Raw genomic sequence first — 20,299 nt, 5'->3', positions numbered from 1 at the left:
AATACCTACATGGAGATTGTTTGCTTATGTGGGGATTTTTTAGTCTAAGTATGTAAAATGAAATAGTTTAATTAGCAAATAATAATAGTAATTCCTTGAACAAAAATACATTAATGGGGCAGCTCAAAATAAATAGAGCAGAGCAGATCTTGTAACTTGTAAGTGGTCCATCTCTTCCGTGTCTTTTGATGCCAGAGGGTAATTTTCAAATCACCTGTTAAGGATAAAAGGAGTAAAGGAGAAAAGAAAAGAAAATGAACATTTAAAGCAAGATAAGGCGAATAGCAACATAGCAAAGTAGCAACCTGTTGGTCGTTATCCATCCGTACACCTGAAATCTAAAATAAAATCACCAATGGATCCAACCAACGGCCAAAACAACGTCTCATCTTTTCTAACTATACCTACTCCTTTTGATTACACAACATACAGTACCACCTGATAAACTATATAGGACAGCAAGTTTCAACTTTCGCGCTCCTCATTGCCACTTCCGGTAAACACTGCTGTGTTTCAACCCTTCAGCGCAGACCGCGTGGCCCTGAAATTCTCCATTTTTGTACAACACCAAAAATATCCAAAGTCTTAAAACTAAATTGTCCTTTACTCTCTTTTTTCATCTTCTTTTTTCCTTGATTTTTTTTTTCAGCTTGAGATCATTTTTTTTCCAACTTCATTTTCCTTCTTCTTCTTCTTCTTCTTCTTCTTCTTCTTCTTTTTGTTTCATGCGTTTCCAGTTCTACAACTTCGTTTGCCTTAAGTTCAACTTGTCAAACAACTCTTTTTCTTTTGAGCTGATGGACTGTTTGGAATATGTGTAATGAACTAGATTTCCTATTTGTAGAGAGTTTTATTTAAGGTTTCAGCAGTGTCGTCGGTCATCTCTTCATAAAGTAAATTCTCTTTTACTCTTTTCTTTACATCTTGCTGCCTCTATATATATATGAAGAAGACAAAATTGAGCTCATTTATGTAGATGGACCTAGCTAATAGTTATCCAAAGTTGCAAATTGAATGTGAATTATTATGAAATTTGGTGTGTGTTCCTGTGCGTGTGTTTGTTCGAATAACGAGAATTTGAGTGCAGGTGTTTATATATGGGGGAAGAAAAAGTAGGCAGTTTTATAGGGTTTGAAAATGCTTGATATCTTAATCTAACACGATTGTCTTTTAAACATTTGATGCATTTTGCATTCTAGTGTCTGTGACTTTGTATTATACGTACTATTATACTACCTGTAAACGAATCAAGTACATGTGATCGAGGTTTTTCTTTTGTCTGTCTCTGAGTATCTCATCTAAGTGTACTGTTATGCTTCAATTTGTATGGGAGTCATGGTTTCTTATATCAATGATTAATGTCTTTGGTGAATCTGTGGTTTAACAGAATGGCAGGTGGACGGAGAAAAGAAACACACTCAAAGAAAAAGAAGAACGAAACACACACCTTGGGAGACAGAATTCCACATACCCCTGGTGTTAATAACAGCGCACCTGCATATCATTATACAAAAGAGCAGCTTGGTGCCGTAATATTTGGCTGTAAACACGAGACAATGGACGAGTGCCTAAGGAACCTGTTATTTGGTTAGTATAGTAGTACTTCAGTTTTTAACTGCATATTACTTAGAGCATGTTATTTGGTAGCTACAACCCTACAACCCCCAAAATTGGGATTTTTTGAACTACTTCTCTAGTAGATCTTCAATTCTGTTTATGCAATTATGCGTAGAATAAAAAACAGATAACTTATATAACTAATAAGGACACACACACCCCCTTATTAACATTTTACGGGATTGGACTTGGTTAATACAGTAGATTTGACCCGGAAAAGCTGCTTTGATTCCAGAGACCCAGAGAAGAGCCACACATGTTTACATGTTCCATTATTTCACATAGGGTATCAATAAATGAGGGGGTATTCGGATTGATTTGCAGCTTTAGACATAATCCATAACTTTTTATTGGAGAGCTGTCGCTTGATCGAGAAAGAAAGCATAAGGAGAACATTCATATCTTTTAAATTTAGACTTCACTAACAGATGCAGCACCACTGCGGCAGATTTTCTTAAGAATGTGTTGTTGCCTTTCTTCCACTCAATAATATCGCACATACCGTTTTCTTCAATTATGCGATAATCCACTGAATGACATTGTCAGATACACTTTAGAGCTCTCTTTTAGTGGTGCCTAAGTAAAGCACAGGTGCATAGCGATTTTGGAATTTTCAGATATGAGTTTGTTTGTTTAAAATCCTAGATTTTTCTATTAATAATTTTTTTTTTGTAGTTTGTTAACATATCTAACTTTCATATTAATTTATTTTCATTTATAATAACTTATACTAGGTTTTGGTTTGAACTTTCATTAAATCTCTATTAACTTTTGTGCAGGCTTACCAATTCGGCATTTCTCGTATATCAAAAATATTGAGTCAGGGTTGCCGATATTCCTATTCAACTACAATGGTAGGAAATTACACGGCATTTACGAGGCAACTAGTCATGGCCGATTAAACATCAACCCACATGCATGGACAAATAACGGTTCTAACCAGACTCAATTTCCTGCCCAAGTATAGCCGCATACTTCTTTTCCCTTCTTTAGTGATATCTCTATATATACTGTATTCTGATCACATGATGTTTGATTTTCCCAGGTCCGTGTTCGTATCAGGAAGCAATGCAAGTCCTTGTCAGAGGAGCAGTACAAGAAGGTCCTAGAGAAAAACTACATGGATGAGCTGTGCTTTCGGTTTGAACTTGATCACAGACAAACTGCTCAACTCCTTTACTTGTTTGAGTCTTCTTCTGCAACTAGCCCCTACAATGCACCGATCAGAAAACCTCTTCAAAGATCTGCTCCTAGAAACGAAGACAGACTGAAGTTAACTTCAGACGACAGTGCTTCTGCTGAGTTCTTTAACGAAGCATCTGCAGTTGGAGCTGAATTTACCCTTCCTACGACACGGACATGGGCTTCTCTCTTCGAAGAGACTCATGGCTCTGATGCAAAGCCTAGTACTAGTTGGGAGGAAGCAGGGACTTCATACGTTGTTTCTGGTTGGGGTGAAGTGGAAGGGCCTTGTTGGACGGACAACCCACATGTCGAGGACGAACATTCTCCTATAGCACCTTTGGTATCTGGGTAAGTATAAAAACCTCTGAATTGATTACAGATTGTGCAATTAAGATTGGAAGAAACCATTTATTGTGTTGTGAATATAACAATGCGGAAACAACTTACCTACTACAATAGATCAATCATACACAAGGATCGATCATTCTTACTAGACAAGACTTCAACACCCTCCAAAGTAATCCCAACACTTCTCAATATCAATTAACAAGTATCTAAAATAAAACAATTAATATAAAAGAAGAACAAACCACAAGACAAGATATATCATGGTTCGGAAATTTGCCTACGTCCACACTGCGAGTTCCAAGCTTTACTAGATGTCTAGAGTAACAGATTACAAGTCTCTCAATTCACTCACAAAGAATGAACACTTAACTCACAAAGAATTGCTCACTTATAATCTCTCTCTTTCTTTGTTTTGGAAAAGTTAGGTTTCTACAGAAAAAACCTATATTTATATTATTTCAGAAAACTTCCGAAAAAAGACAAATTCGTGCTGAAATAAGGTGGAGCGGGTCGCCCCTCGACCGAAACAAAAGTTTAGCGAAATCGCACCCAAGAGCCCAATAAGTCACCAAAGTCATGAGCGCTGGTCGCGCCTTGCCCAGGTGTAAATGGAGCGTGGGTCGCGCCCTTCACACCAGAATGAGAAAACATTTTTTTTCTTTACAATTCTCCACCTCAGTGAGGTTTTAACACATAAAATCGAGCCGAACACATCCATCCAGAAACTCGCAGTCCATCCGTCCCTAAGGGCTATGCCCACAAAGGGCTCTATCAAGCATGTAGGATTTGGAGCAAGTCCAAACAGTGTTGGAACTTAACTCTGGTGACAACCATAGTCAGCATATCAGCAGGCCGGATTGTCATGGGTGTCCACTTTCTCAAGTGCTACATCACCATCCTCAACGACATCTCGTATAAAGTGATAACGGACATCAATATGCTTGGTCCGAGCATGATGAACCTGGTTTTTCGCCAAATGAATAGCACTCTGACTATCACAATGCAAAGCAACATTATTCTTCTCAATACTCATATCATCCAGAAGACCTCGAAGCCATAATGCCTCTTTCACTGCCTCTGCCACTGCCATATACTCTGCCTCAGTAGTAGATAGAGCAACTGTAGCATGTAGCATAGACCTCCAACTAACCAGTGCACCATGCATCATAAACACATAACCAGTAGTCGATCGTCGTCTATCTAGATCACCTGCATAATCTGAATCCACATATCCACTGACATAACAAGTGCCTCCACCATAAACTAATCCCACATCCAAGGTACCCTTCAAGTACCTTAATACCCATTTCACTGCCTCCCAATGTTGCTTCCTAGGATTAGCCATATACCTGCTTATAACACTAACGCATCAGGAAATGTCCGGGCGCAGTACACACCATAGCATACATCAAACCGCCATATTAGCATATAGGAACATGTGTCATATGCTTTTGTTCCTCCACCGAACTAGGAGAGAACTTAGCTGAAAGCCTAAAATGCCCAGCCAAAGGCATAAAAACCAACTTTGCACTCTCCATACCAAAACACGAAAGTACTTTCTGAAGGTCTTTCTTCTGAGATACAACTATCCGTCGATTCTGCCTATCTCTGTCAATCTCTATGCCTAGTATCTTCTTGGCTCCACCTAAGTCTTTCATCTCAAACTCAGAGCTAAGTTGAGATTTCAACTTGTCTATCTACACCATGCTTTTGGAAGCGATAAGCATGTCATCCACATAAAGTAGGAGATAGATGAAGTCATTACCACAAAGCCTACGAAAGTAAACACAATAATCATACTTACTTCGGGTGTACTCATGTTGCATCATGAACGTGTCAAAGCGCTTGTACCATTGCCTAGGCGATTGCTTTAACCCGTATAGTGACCGATTCAATTTGCATACATGATCTTCTTTCTCAGCAACGACAAACCCTTCAGGTTGTCTCATATAGATCTCTTCCTCCAAGTCCCCATGCAAGAAAGCAGTTTTCACATCAAGTTGCTCTAACTCCAAGTCGAAGTGAGCAACTAAACTCAATAACATGTGAATGGACGTATGTTTGACCACCGTGGAAAATACCTCATTGTAGTCGACTCTTTTCTTCTGTGAAAAACCCTTTCCTACCACTCTTGCCTTGTACCCAGTACTGTTGGACTCAGGAATGACCTCTTTCTTTCTGAACACCCATTTACTGCCAATAGTCCTTTTGCCCTTTGGCAATAAAACTAGGTCCCATGTGTGATTTTTATCAAGAGATTTCATCTCTGCTCGCATAGCTACCTACCAATTTCTATAATGAGCATCTCTAATAGCTTCTTTGAAGCTATCTGGCTCATCATCTTCGATATTCAATACATATGCCACTAAATCCACCTGACCATAGTGTTTCACCGGTTTGTCGTGCCCATACTTGTGCACTTCTTTAACTTGTCTCTTTGGCCTAGGGTCAGCCACTACAAGTTGCGGATGCTCTTGCTCTTCTTACTGTTGCTGTGTGGTTCCATGCATGATTTGGTACCTCATCATGATCTAACCAGTCATCTGCTGCATCAGACAACTCAAACTCAGTAGCTTGAACTTCTATAGACTCACCATTCGCCCCTTCTACTTTACTTCTTACTTGAAAGATAACACGGAAGTCTCATCAAAGGTAACATCTCTGGCGACCAGAACTTGTGGTCTTCTAGACACCACAATCTGTATCCCTTTTACCCTATTTTATGAAACTAAGAATATGGCCTTCTTAGCTCTAGGATCTAGCTTGCTTTCCCTCACATGGTAGTAAGCTGTCGATCCAAACACTAGCAAAATACTATAATCAGCTGGGTTACCTGACCATACCTCATAAGGTGTCTTGCAATCTATAGTCTGTAATCTTGGTGACCTATTATGCAGTAACACGCCATGAACACTACATCTGCCCAATACTCTTTGCCTAGACTGGCATTAGACAACAAACATCTCGCTCTTTCAAGCAAGGTTCTATTCATCCTCTCTGCCATTCCATTATGCCTTTGTGGCGTGCGTGCCCTAACTCAATCGATTAATGCGGCAATTTTCTCATTACAAGACAAAACTCTTGAAAAGGTCCATAAGTATACTCAATACCATTGTCAGACCGTAATATCTTTACCTTCCTATCTGTGCAATTCTCAACCCTTGCCTTCCACTTCTTAAATGTCTCAAATACTTCATCTTTCGATTTCATCATATACACCCACACATAGCGAGTATGATCATCAATGAATGAGACATAATAGCGGTTACCTCCCTTTGAAGCCACCCTGGGGGGTTCCCAAACATCCGTATGCACGTAGTCAAGGATGCTTGTTGTTGTATACTTGCTTGACTTGAACTTGACTCTGCACTGCTTCCCATAAACGCAATGGTCACAGAACCCCATACTTGGCTTCTTCAAATTCTTCAAGAACCCTCGCTTGCACAACTCAGACAAACCCTTTTCACTCATATGCCCTAAATGCATATGACATATCTTAGTGCACTCAGAATCATTACTACATGCACCCATTGCTACATCACCTATCACCGTACTACCTATCAGAGTATACAAGGTTCCATGTTTTTTACCCTTCATAACAAATAAAGATCCATTAACAATATTTAAGACTCCACCTTCGCCCACAAACTTGTGGCCTTTGGAATCCAAGGCACCAAGAGAAATAAAACTTTTCTTTAGCTTAGGAACATGTCTCACATCGGTTAAAGTCCTCACTATACCATCATACATCTTGACCCGTATAGTTCCAATTCCTACCGTCTTACAAACAACGTCATTACCCATCAAAATGGAACCACCATCAATGCTCTCATAAGAAGTAAACTACTTTCTATTCAGGCACATATGATTGGAACATCCGAAATTAAGAATCCACCTTTTGGTCATATAGTCTTGTGTGGACACACAGAGACTGAACTCATCCCCTTCAGAGCCTGAAGCATAACTTGCCTCATTTTTGCCTTACCTTTCTTCTGATTATCTATCTTGTTCTCTTTCTTCGGGTGAGGACAATTACTTGCATAATGTCTCTTTTCATTGCAATTGTAGCACTATAAATGTTTTAAATGCTTCTTTGACATGAACCTAGAATTCTCATTACTTGTAGAATTCTGTTCATACGAATTTCCTCTTGCCACTAACCCATGTCTTGCATCAATGCTATTCTCAACTCGTGTCTTCTTCATCAACTCATAAGAAAGAAACGCAGTTTGAACTTTGTCGAGATCTACATCTTCTCTATTCATAAAGTTAGTCATTAGATGCTCATAGCTTTCTGGCAAAGAGAATATTAAACATGCCGCTTGATCCCCATCATTCATCTTCATGCCAACATTCAAATAATCCGTTAGGCGTCGACGGAACTCACTAACGTGCTCTTGCATTGTTGAACCATCCACCATTATGTACCGATAAAGACGCTTCTTAAGGTACATCTTGTTAGTAATGCTCTTGGTCATATACATAGACTCTAGCTTAAGCTAAATACCGGCAGTAGTATCTTCTCCCATAACACTATACATAACCTTATTAGCAAGACACAACCGGATTGATGAACAAGCCTGTAGATCGAACTTTTCCTAATCATCATCACTCATACTCGCCGCCTTAGATTTAATTCCCTTTAAAGCCTTATGCAAACCTTGTTGGATGAGGATGTCCCTTACTTGGATTCTCCAAATCCAAAAATTATTCTTCCCATTAAACTTATCTACTTCAAACTTAGTATTTGACATCTTGGGTGCCATTTTTTTAAGTTACACACAATAACCCAAAAAAAAACTTTAATTCAGGAATTTAATCGAACACCTTATCTACACAAATTCCTAGGTCGTAAACTTACGCTCTGATACCAATTGTTGTAAATATAACAATGCAGAAACAACGTTACCCACTACAATAGATCAATCCTATACAAGGATCGATTCTTCTTACTAGACAAGACTTCAACACCCTCCAAAGTAATTCCAACACTTCTCAATATCAAATAACAAGTATCTAAAGTAAAACAATTAATATAAAAGAAGAACAAACCACAAGACGAGATATATCATGGTTCGGTTCTTTGAATTGCCTACGTCCACATCTTAAGGAGTTCCAAGCTTTACTAGATGTCCCGAGTAACATATTACAAGTCTCTCAATTAACTCACAAAGAATGAACACTCAACTCACAAAAGAATTGCTCACTTATAATCTCTCTTTCTTTGTTTTTGTTTTGAAAAGTTAGGTTTCTAAAAAAACCTATATTTATACTATTTCCTCGTAAAACTTCCAAAAATGGCAAATTCGTCTTTGAAATAAGTTGGGTAGGCTGGTCGCTACTCTACTAAGCAAAGTTGAGTGTGGGTCGCGCTGAAGAGCCTGTAAGTCACCAAAGTCATGAGCGTGGGTCACGCCCTTTACACCAGAATGAGAAAACATCTTTTTTCTCTACATATTGTAACGTGATATGATGAGAAGTATTAAGATTGTTTTTTTTTGCTGAAGGTAAATTGTATTGAATAGCCAAAAGTGAAAAGTGTTACAAATTAAAAGTACCAAGATGTTTCCAATTTCCTCTAGCATATCTGATATTCAATCTACTATAGTATGTAGAGTAGATAGTTAAGTTTCGAGGAATGTGTTTAGTTTAAGCTGAAGCAATTACATTTAACAGGGGAAATCAGGATTCTGAAGAACAAACAGAAGGTGATTTATTTTCTTGTGGGACAGACGACTCAATATCTGAGAATTACGAAGATGCATCCTCTTACTTGTTTGACCCTCAATATGAAATAGATCAGGTACTTAAGTTTGTAAGTTCTGTTGATGGTTTTAGTGTCTTTTCCATTTTAGTTATATACTTGTGCTTTTTGTGAGTGACCAATTTTTTGTATCTTTTGTTTTCTGTAGTTGATGCAAGAACTGAACGAGGTAAAGGCTTTTTCTATGGACCAGCATAGGAAGACTTGTGCATTGGAGAAGCAGCTGGTATTTCTTCTCATCGCATTAACTACGACCTTTATAATCTTGCTTATTGTTACAAGTATAGCTTCACTTTTTTAACTAGACCTCATTCAGCTATGTATCTATCATATCATAGAACTGGGTATATGTGTTTTATAGAGCCTTAGAAACTTTATATCATTGTCTTCGATTGCATATAATTTTGCACTCTTGATCTTCTTTCTCGTGACTAGCGCTGCTTTGCTTCTTTTCTAATATGTGTAGCTCTTGTGGTAGTGCGTTACATGGACCGTGATCACGGATGACTTGCATCTCTTTCTATCTGTCATTGACTTCGCCATCCTAGCTTGCCTAAGTGTAATAGAATAGATCTTGATTTTATAACCGGTGATAAGAAAGCTAAGAGGCTTATTTAGTAATGTTAATGAGTTCAATTGTAAATAGCGTGTTCTTTCTTTTTCTGTTTTATATGACAGTTCTTCTACAATCTGACATTTTAATTTGCTCAATTATTAGACCTTGTTCCATTTACATATTTTCTTGGTCCTTTTCCTTGCCTGTTGCGGTTCCGTATGCTCTACTAACGTTCATTTTAGAGTTCTATATATTGGCTTCCTTATCTGTACTGTTATAATTTTGAGATAGAAGTAACTCTTTTTTTTTGGTGGCTCGATAGAAGTAACTCTTATTATGTATATTCTGATGATGTGAATACTCTTGCCTATCGAAATTGAGTTGCCACACTCTTACTTCATTTTGGTTTTGTATATGCATTTACATGTTTTGTTCTCTTCTTTCTATGAAATTTGTTGGCATTCAATTCTTACAGTTGGAGTGTGTTGGTGAACTTATATGATCAATTTGCAAGGAATCCATGTTCGTGCTTATTTTCACATATGAGTGTCTGTTAATGTTTATAGTATTTTAACTATGTTTCTTAAATCTATTTAGAACTAATATAGTTTGCATGTCAGGTCGATACACGAATAGAGCTTAAACAGTTCAGAGATCGTGTTGCATTCTTGGAATCTCAGTTCCGAAAATCCTTAATGAGTCGTATCCCACATTGAACCAGACTCATTTAAAGTATTATAAAGCTTCCGCTGTCTCAGTTTTTGTAAAGCTTTCGTCATTGGGATTTCAGTTTAGAAATGATACACGTGTATTGTATTAAAGAAGGTGGCTTAAAATCTTAAATGAAGCTGCTTCCATTATTGAAGCTATTGTTGTAAGGCTCAAGGGAGACTTGTTTATGATGTTGTTTGGAGGTTTATGGGAGTGACAAGTTGACAGTGGTGATGAAGCTTCTCCCTGAGCTTTCATTTAAGGTTTTTTAACAAATAGCATGTGTTGTAATATGGGTTTCTCTTCAGATGGTTTTATTTTGATTTTCTCTCTTGGAAATGCAGGGTGAGATATTAATTTGTTGTTTGGGGACAGAGGAAACAGAGTGGGGAGTGTAATTGTGAGAAAATTGTTGGTCTAGGCGAAATTGTGCTTGTGCGGTGGAGGTGTATGCCTCAGGAACGCCTCGGGAGCGCCTCACACACTTAAGCGTACGCTTCTTAAGCATATACGCATTACTCAACTCTTCTGGGGAATTTTAGGTACTCCTCGCATCGAGGCGTACGCCTCAAACACTTTTTAAAACATTGAGTCTAGGATCTCCCTGTCTTACTGTTCGTGGTATATATTTAATGATTTCTTGTCGAGAAGAGGAAAAAAAATCGTGGTTTTGTCAGTTCAATGTTGATTATAAACGCCTGAACTTTAGTCTTTTCGGTTGATCATGAGAATAGGAAACATCCTAGTTACGGGCAGTATGTTCATGCTTAATTTTCTCTTCAGGAAAATGATATACATTATTGTTTCCATTTTCTTTTAAACTAATTGCCTAATCATGTACTGTTGAAAATGGCTTTCGTGTGTATTTCTCCTTTCTCTGAAGCTTCAAGCTTTGCTTTCCCCTTTAGAGTGTTACTAGCTTATTGTCTGAGTCTGCTTGTGCATATACTTACAAGGTTTTATACATGACGCTGAGAATATGGTGCGTAGTTTGTTAAGAAAAATAATTGGAATAGATATGTTCATGGTGCATTGGTGGGGTTAGTTGGCAACTCAGCATAAACAGAATTGATGGTGTATCTTGGAAAAATGATTAGGGGGTGTTTGGATCCTATTTATTTATTGCTAAAAAGTGTTTATTAGTGAAAAAATGTTTTTTAAAAAAATAAATGAGTTTGGTCCCTCTATTTAAAAAAAAATAGTTTTTCATCCAAAAAACACTTTTTGGTCCCAAAAACTAGTTTTATGATAATTAGATATTGAAGCCTCCTCTCTACGGAGAAAAGAATGCAGAGTAACCCCTTATCAATAACCACTAAAATACCACAAAAATCATAAACCCTTATGAAAAATCAAACCTCTTCTCCCCCAAAAATAAAAAAAAAAAAAAAAACAACCCCAAAACAAATAACTTTTTTCATAACTAGAAACCTCTGTGTAGATCTAGAACTATGGAAAAAGGTGAAAGCTCAAAAACCAAACAAGCCATTGTAGAACTTCAAGATGAACTTCTAGAAAAGTTGGTTTTCTCCCTAGCACCAAAGGAAGCGAAACTAAACAGTTTATCTGGAGATAAAAGAAAAAACTGGGAATCAATAGTGATGGCTAAGTTTTTCTGCAAAAGATGGATTCCACTGAATACCATTGCTATCAATCTACAAAAGCAATGGGAAACTACAGGTAACTTTCAAATTAAAACTATTTCCAATGGAATTTTCTCTATCTCTTTCAGCAATAAGATAGATCTTCAGTTTGTACTACAAAATGGTCCATGGAATGTGCAAGGCTATATTTTCTCGGTCCATGAGTGGGTACCGAATCTCAATATTGAAGAGGTCAAATTTCATTTTGTCCCATGTTGGGTACAAGCTTCTGGCCTTCCTCTTGAAAGGCAGAAAAACAAAGAAGACCTAGAAACTATTGGAAACACACTAGGTTTCTTTAAGAAAGCAGATGACAATTGCTGTAGAGAGTTTCATGCTCCTGTGGTGCGCATTAAAATCGTTATGAACATCAAGAAGCAACTATCTCAGCAAGTTAAACTGGATTCAGGAGACCCACACCCAGTTAAGATCAAGATCAAGTATGAGAGACTACCTATATTCTGCTACTTTTGTGGCCTTATTGCCTTATCGGTCATAATATGAAAATATGTCAGCTCCATAGTAGACTGTTGGAGAGGAATCCAGCCTATAATCAAGGATTGGAGGTAGTACCTATTAATTTCTCCAATGCCTCAAGAGCTTTTATTGCTTTTCATGGTAGAGCAAACAATAGCATCACAGAGAAAGTTGGGAAACCATCAATGGAGGACTCTGAGGAAGTGCAAGTTAGCATGGTTGGTGGAAACATATGCATGGTCAAGGTGTACATTAGTAATATGCCCCCAAGTCAATGCCGGTTAACAAGGAACCAGTGCAAGTTAATGTAGTACAAGTGCAAGTTAGCAGAGCTATGGATCTACAGACAAGTGTCCCTGTCACAGTTATAGTAAGTGAAAAGCATATTCCTTCTAGAAATGACCCAGCTCATCTGAATAGCGACAATTTTGATAAAAGTGCTCCCCAAGACTCAACTTTAAAAGAGGCCCATCTGGAAGGTCTAGCAGCAGTTTCAACAAATGGCCCGCTCATCTCAAATGGACCATCCCCCCAATTAATATTTAGTAACCCAACAGTTTTGCGCCCTATGCCCAATTCAGATATGGCCCTCAATGGACCGAACCTAATCCAGATGAATAAACCCATCATTACCCCACCTTATCATCTACCTTAAAACATCGACCCAAACACCTTTTCCTTCTCCTCACGTGAGAACCCACCCCCATCAGCAATTTTACCTAGAAAAGAGAAGAGGAAATTCAGTATAGAGATGGATTAACACAACCGAGATAAGATCAGAAGTACGTCACAAGAAAAATTGGAAAGAAGAAATACTTATAGTCGGAAAAGACATTCTGAGCTTCTCTCTCTTCAATCTATACAAATAGCACAAGAAGTCCGGAATGCTCGGGCTTCTAAAGGTGGAATGAGCAATAATCACAAGTCACGGCGATTTTTAATTGGGTAAAAAAAAGACTCAGTAGCAGCACAACAAGCAGATGGAATACAGACAAATAGTCAACAACAAGGTGAGCTGCAAATGGAATCCCTACCTGTAATAAGAAACTCGGAAATTCCAGAGATGGTTTTGCAGCATGGCAACAAGGAATTGGTTCTGGGAGTTGAGGATAACTCAAAGAAGTTAATAGTTAATGAGGACAACAATAGAGTTGAAAGGATAACTGAGATAGAGTATGAGGGACACATGATTATGGAAACAAAGGTTCAGGAAGAAGAAAAGGCCCATGAAGATGATACTATGATGGAAGGAAACTGTACTGATCTGGAGGGGTTTGCGGTGGTTGACCTTAATCAATCACCTCCAACTCAATGATGTCCTGGAATTGCTGAGGTTTAGGTTCAACAAAGGTAGTTCAAAATCTAATGGACCTAACAAAAGAAGTCGACCCAGATATTATATGTTTGTCAGAAACAAAGGCTCAGGATAAGAAGATGTTAGAAGTTTTGAAGATATTAAAATTTAAGGGGAACTGTTTTGTGCCAGCCACTAGGGCATAAAGGTGGACTTGCGGTGATGTGGAAAGAAAATTGTGATATGAAAATTCTTGGAGCTACAATTAATCACATTTCAGGGAAACTTACTAATTACTACTCTTCTGATGATTGGTATTTACTTTTATCTATGGTGAACCAAATGTTAGTTGTAGAAAGAATGTTTGGGATGAGATTAAGTCTTTTGCAAACCTTATTCCTGGACCATGGATTCTCTTAGGAGATTTTAATGCAATTGCCTTTGTGGATGAGAAAAATGGTGGAAATGATGCATGTAATAGAAGCATGTTAGATTTCAATGAGTTTATGAATGACCTGGGTCTTGCTGACCTGGGTTTTAGTGGTCCCAAATACACTTGGAGTAATAGAAGATGTTATAAGGATCATGTTTTGGAAAGGCTTGATAGAGCCATTGCTACCACCTTTTGGGTAGATCTTTTTCCCCAAGCTCAAGTTAAAACCATTGTCAATTCCACTTTTGATCACCTCACCCTTTTTATCAATCTCTCACCCGAAGAAAAAATCCCACCAAACCTTTCAGATTTTACCATATGTGGACTGAACACCGTACCCTACATGTAAACCCACTATCGAGGATTCATGGGAACATGATGTGCACCCAGATACTCATCTCAGTGGTAAACTTGATGCTACTAGGAAGAAACTTATTGTCTGGAACAAGAAAGTCTTTGGAAATCTTTTCCACAAGATTAAAGAAGTGAAATCTAAGCTTGAAAGGACTCTATCTCAGGAGGTGAATGAAGACAATTACAATGCGGCAGAGATCCTAAGAGCTGAGTTAACGAGTCTATATGAATTAGAAGAAAGTTACTAGAAACAAAAGTCAAGTTTTGATTGGGTCAAGGATGGGGGAAGAAACACCAAATTCTTCCACCTGTCAACCATTTTTAGAAGAAGAAAGAATTCCATTACCAAGATTAGAGATGATGCAGGTTTATGGCAAGAAGGCAGGAAACATATAGGAGAGACTATTAACAGTTATTTCAAAAATATCTTTGCATCTGATGAGCCTACTCCTGATCAAACAATCCTCAATCTCTTTAAACTATCCATTACTGATAGAGAAAATTCCCTTCTTACTTCTATTCCTTCACCATCTGATACCTGGCAGGTTGTCAAGAAATTTGGTAGCTTGAAAGCTCTTGGACTTGATGGTTTTCAGGGGATTTTTTACAAAGAATATTGGAGTATTATTTCTTCATCTGTTATCAAGGCAGTCCAAAAGTTTTTTCTTTTTGGACATCTCCCACCTAGCCTCAATGAAACATTCATTACTCTTATTCCCAAAATCCCCAATCCTAAACACATAACTAAATACACACCTATTAGCCTAAGCAATTTCAGCTACAAAATCATATCCAAAATCTTGACAAATAGGCTTAAACCTCTTCTTCATAAATTGGTTTCACCACATCAAGCTACCTTCATAAAGGGTAAGAATATTGGAGATAACACTACTTTTGCTAGTAAGATTTTTCATCAAATGAAGCATATGAAGAAAAAGAAGCAAGGTTGGATGGCTATTAAATTGGACATGGCCAAAGCTTTTGATAGATTGGAGTGGAGTTTCATTGATAATATTTTTGAAGGCTTGGGTTTTCCAAATAAATGGAGGTCTATGGTTAAACTCTGTAGCTCCTCTATTACATACAATGTCCTTCTTAATGGATCTCCTCTTTCTAAGATCTTCCCTCTTAGAGGTATTAGACAAGGAGATCCTATCTCCCCTTATCTTTTCATTCTTGCTTCAGAAGCCATTTCTCGAATTATCACTTATGAAGAAAACCTTGGTCATGTTCATGGCATTGTGATCAAACCAAAAACCCCTCCTATCACCCACCTCCTCTACGCAGACGATCTAATTGTCTTTTGTAAGGCTACTTTGGATGAGTCCCATAATATGAAACAGCTACTTGAAAGGTATTGTGTTGCATCTGGACAGGCAATCAATTGGACTAAATCAAATGCTTATTTTAGTTCAAATGTTCACTTTAAGCCTCAAAAAATTATCTTGAGAAGATGGAAGATGAGAAGATTTGAAGATGGAGAGAAATGCTTAGGTGTGCCTATTATTCTCTCCAACAAAAGAAGTGAGAATTTCAATTATTTGGTAGACAAGATACAGAAGAAGGTTGCTAGATAGAAGGCCAAGGTACTTTCACAGGCAGGCAGAACAATTTTGATCAAAACAGTTGCACAGACTATTCCAACTTATATCATGAGTACATACCATCTACCTATAAGTATTTGTGATAAATTGGATAGCATTGCAAGAAACGTCTGGTGGCATGGGAGTGAAGATGCTACAACTTACCACACCCTCAGTTAGGATAAGCTTTGTCTGCCAAAGAAGATTGGTGGTCTTGGTTTTAGAAAATTCAGAAACATAAACTCTGCTCTTATAACAAATCTTGGATGGAAACTCATTAAAGAAAATGACTCTCTCTGGTCAAATTTCTTTAAAAGCATCTATAGGAAATGGTGGCTACACAAGGACATGTATAATCTACCTCCAAACTACTCTTATCTTTGGAGAGGCATATGTAAGCACATGCATGTGGTCCAGAATAACATCATGTGGTCAGTTGGAGATGGCTCCTCTATTTCTCTGTTCTCAGATCCTTGGCTTTCTCATGGTGATAAACCCTTCCTGCTCAGAGATCTCTTTTACTTTGATAACAACCTTCTTAAGCTCAAGGTCAAACATCTTATTATTCCAGGAACCAGTTCTTGGGATCTACATAGGGTGGGAGAAATGTTTCCTAGCCCAATTGCTCAGATCCTTGGCCTTCTCATGAAAATTTGCTTTCAAGATCAAAACGAATAGAGGTGCAACAGGTGTCCTCTGTCTAGATGCAAATGGAGTGGTTGCAGCAGCTTACTCAAAATTTAGAGTGGTTAGTGCTTTGCAAGTTGAATTCTATGCTGCTGAGGTGGCTCTGAAGCTTACAAAAGCTTTGAAATTAAGTGAGGTACAGATCCTTAGTGATTGCAGAGCAGTTGTCCAGAATATTACTGAAGCTACCAATGTAACATGGGACTGTGCCCCTATTTTGTCTTCTATTAAGGCACTTTCCTCTACACTATCTTTATTTCAATGTAAATGGATTGGTAGAGTAGCCAATGGGGATGCCCATGAGCTGGTTCAATGGGCAATGCATGAGTCAGCCTTCACTCCTCCACCAGAGAAGGTCCTGAACTCCGAATTTATGTACTTTTAACATATTAATTTAAATGGTTGGTGGATAGGGGAAAAAAAAAGGTAAAACTTGTTTTTGCAAGTTAAAAAACTATTTTTCTTTGAGGGAAACACTTTGGGGGCTCAAGGCAAATGAATTGCCCGGATGTTTTAGACTTTAGTACTTTATGTCATGATATGCCGAAATATATCGAGAAATATAGTGTGAAATCTGATTTGATAAAATAGTTTTTAAGAAAAATCACAACCAAACATGTTTATTCAAACACTGTTTTTAGAATAAATATTTTTTTCATAAAAATGTTTATTAAGAAAAAATAATATTTTGAAAAAATGAGACCCAAACACCCACTTAGATTCTTTTTCCCTGGAAAAATAATTGAAAAACAGAAAAAGCCAACTGGAGAACATGGGCATATATTTTGGCCTACACGATTTGATCTGATGACCTTCAAATGTGGTTCAGTTTGAAGAGGAAGGATGATTCGTAGTTTTTTAGACCGTTGCTTTGTACTAGGCCCCAGTATGGCCAATTCATCACAAGGCATATACGTCCTACATATGTGTAATCAGGTGCGCACTTGTGCGCATCAATGAATTTATGCCGACCTTTGTTCCTGAAATAGGTTAGTTTAGATGGTAACTTCTCGTTAATACTCTGATCATTTATTTATAATTTACAGCATTTACAATGGTTCTGGATGATGGATGTCTTGTTCGCAGTGCAAACAATTTCAGTTTCAGACTTTCAGTCAACTTTTATGTAAGTAAAATGTACAGGTGTCGTCAATAACCTCGACTAAGAGGTCAAACGTCTGTGGCTGATTTATTCTTCTCTTTTAGAGGTATATATATAAACAAGTCATGCAATACATAAATGGAAATAAATCACAAAGAATATATCACAAAATACAACATTGGATATATATATTATTCCATATGTGTATCCTTAACATAACAACCTGCTTGAACTAGATTATTATCAGACACTTCTTTGATTTTCTGCAAATATTTTGTCATGCTTGAAGTTCCTTTCTTAATGGATCGAAGCTTTAATTTCAGCTGATGAATATGAGATCTTGATACAAGAGAGAACCTCTTTTCTAATGTTAACCATAGTTCTCTTGTTATAGAAGCACCAACCACATAAGACAACAAACTCTCTAAGATCGTGGCATTCAACCATATAAGAACACTTTGATCTTTCTCAATCCATTCACTATACTTAGGATTCTCAATCACTGTAGTAACACCATCTTCAATACCATAAACATACTCATTTGGGCATGGTTTTGATCCATCAATAAATCTAATGAGTTTACAAGTTTTAAGAATGGGAAAGAACATCGATTTCCAAATAACGTAATTGTCTTTAGTTAGTTTTATTATAACTAGATTTGAGATATTGGAAAAAGACTGATTAAACATATTTACTTTCAATTGTAATCATAATGATAAGAGTATCAAGAATCGGAACACTATTTCAATCAATGAATAACACTATTCAATAACAACAGAACACATAACAATATTGAGTTGAAATCAAAAGCTTAATTTCAATCAAATCCAAGATACTAGATGAATACTATAATGAACTTGATCAAGAACTGAACTTTCACTTGATGATTGAATCAGAAGAATCATAATAAGATTGAATCACTGAATAAGAAGTATTCATTGACGATTATTGATGAAATTTCATTGAAGATCATTGAAAACTTTGATTTTGGGTTTTGAGGATTAGGATCAATTGTCGTGAGACATATTTTCTTTGATACCATGAAAACAAATTATTTGATTAAATTCTAAAACTATTATAGTGATATATATTTATATGATTGCACTGACCTATCTATAAGTGACAAGTGTCACTTTGTTACAACAAAATAACAATTTATAATAAACTCTGTAACTGATTGTCTTCTAGAAGCTTTATATAACTGCCTGTGCATCACAATCATTCCTTCACAAAGTAATGGCTTATAGTAACAATTGTAATATGAGTTTCACAAGATCGTGATACTTCAGTATCTGTAGTTTTGATTTTGAGTGATAGACCGTGTTAGCATAATATCACAGCTATCCTATTAAGTTAAATTCCTTCCTTTATTCGATTATCTTGACAAATGACTAGCATTCAGATTCTATAGGAATGCACTTACGAGATACAATCAGTTATGTGCCTCAGTAATTCACCAAGAGTGACAGAACTAACCGCTAATACTGAGCTATCACTAACAGTTAGAATCCAATCCAAAATTCCTCTATCACCACAGCACCAATATGTTAATTCCCTTAACAATCATTACTAGGATCCACATCTTCCTTCCACTGAAGCTCATCACATTTTCGTGCTTCCAATGACAATAGAACTAGCAATCTAGCTAATTAATCAAAGATACTCAAGCATATCAGCTCTTATTGGTCTAATGGTCTTATGTTCGTGTTGGGTGTATGTACCAGTGTACTTGTACCCCTACGAACGACCATCATTGGGTACTACTATAAGGGCCACTCACTAGCGTACTTGCTTGCCCGCTACTGTGGTATTCCCGCTTGCCTACTAGCGTTGCATTCTGGCGTGCCCACTAGTGGAGCAATGACACTACCCACTAATGTAGCACCCAAGTTATATATAGCAGGTTCGAAGATATGTCAAGGGATTTTTTCCATATAAAGCTTTTGGAAAGTTTTTGTACAAAGAGAGAAATATCTCATCAAATAAGGAAATGATATCTTAGGCAATAAGATATCATTTCCCAACAATCATTTTCCTATAAATACCCAACAATCATTTCAACAAAGAACTACGTTCATTTGAGAGACTTGATTCCAGAAAATGATTTGGATACGTAGGCAGCCATTGAAGGTACAGTCTCAACAATTCATTACAACAACCTCCCTTACAAAACCATTGGTGTGTTTGGGCGAGTTTCTACCCAAACATAATTGGCGCCGTCTGCGGTTCTTATCAACGGGCCCTCTTCCACCTTTTTTCTTCAAGCTCCATTAATGGCAACAACTACAAGATCTAAAGTAAACAACCAGGCAAGAACACAACAGTCCGATGAAAACAACTTAGCAAATCTTGAAGATCCAGTCAATCAAGTTCCACCATACCAAAAGGCTTTACCTTTGCAACTTCAAGTACCATGAAAGCTCAGATATAAACTTCCACGGTCTCACTAGCTAGCTAATATCTTCTCCTCATAATGGCACAATTTCACGAGATGCAGATCTAAAAAATATGGAGACAAATGATAAAAACCTAACCCTGGAAGTGC

The 20,299-nt window shown here is 37.3% G+C and overlaps 1 protein-coding gene across 2 annotated transcripts; it reads left to right on the top strand.

Moving 5' to 3' along the window:
- The first annotated feature begins 207 nt into the window (after positions 1-207).
- Positions 208-10,520, top strand: LOC147490026 (uncharacterized). 2 transcript variants are annotated; one of them, XM_086573311.1, is made up of 7 exons: positions 208-893; positions 1,388-1,587; positions 2,397-2,578; positions 2,663-3,150; positions 8,827-8,953; positions 9,063-9,140; positions 10,091-10,520. In XM_086573311.1, exons 2-7 carry the CDS (start codon positions 1,389-1,391, stop codon positions 10,184-10,186), a joined length of 1,170 nt encoding a protein of 389 aa, XP_086429437.1. In that variant the 5' UTR covers positions 208-893; position 1,388; the 3' UTR covers positions 10,187-10,520. The 2 variants fall into 2 exon arrangements, with proteins under 2 accessions (XP_086429437.1, XP_086429436.1); XM_086573310.1 differs by lacking the exon at positions 208-893 and having other exon boundaries at positions 1,016-1,587.
- The last annotated feature ends 9,779 nt before the right edge of the window (positions 10,521-20,299 follow it).

Source organism: Coptis chinensis, chromosome 7 (genome assembly GCF_015680905.1).
Source record: "Coptis chinensis isolate HL-2020 chromosome 7, ASM1568090v1, whole genome shotgun sequence".
Classification (NCBI taxonomy): Eukaryota; Viridiplantae; Streptophyta; class Magnoliopsida; order Ranunculales; family Ranunculaceae; genus Coptis; species Coptis chinensis.
Note: the sequence above shows the minus strand (reverse complement) of the source record. Positions and strands in the feature narration are given on the sequence as shown.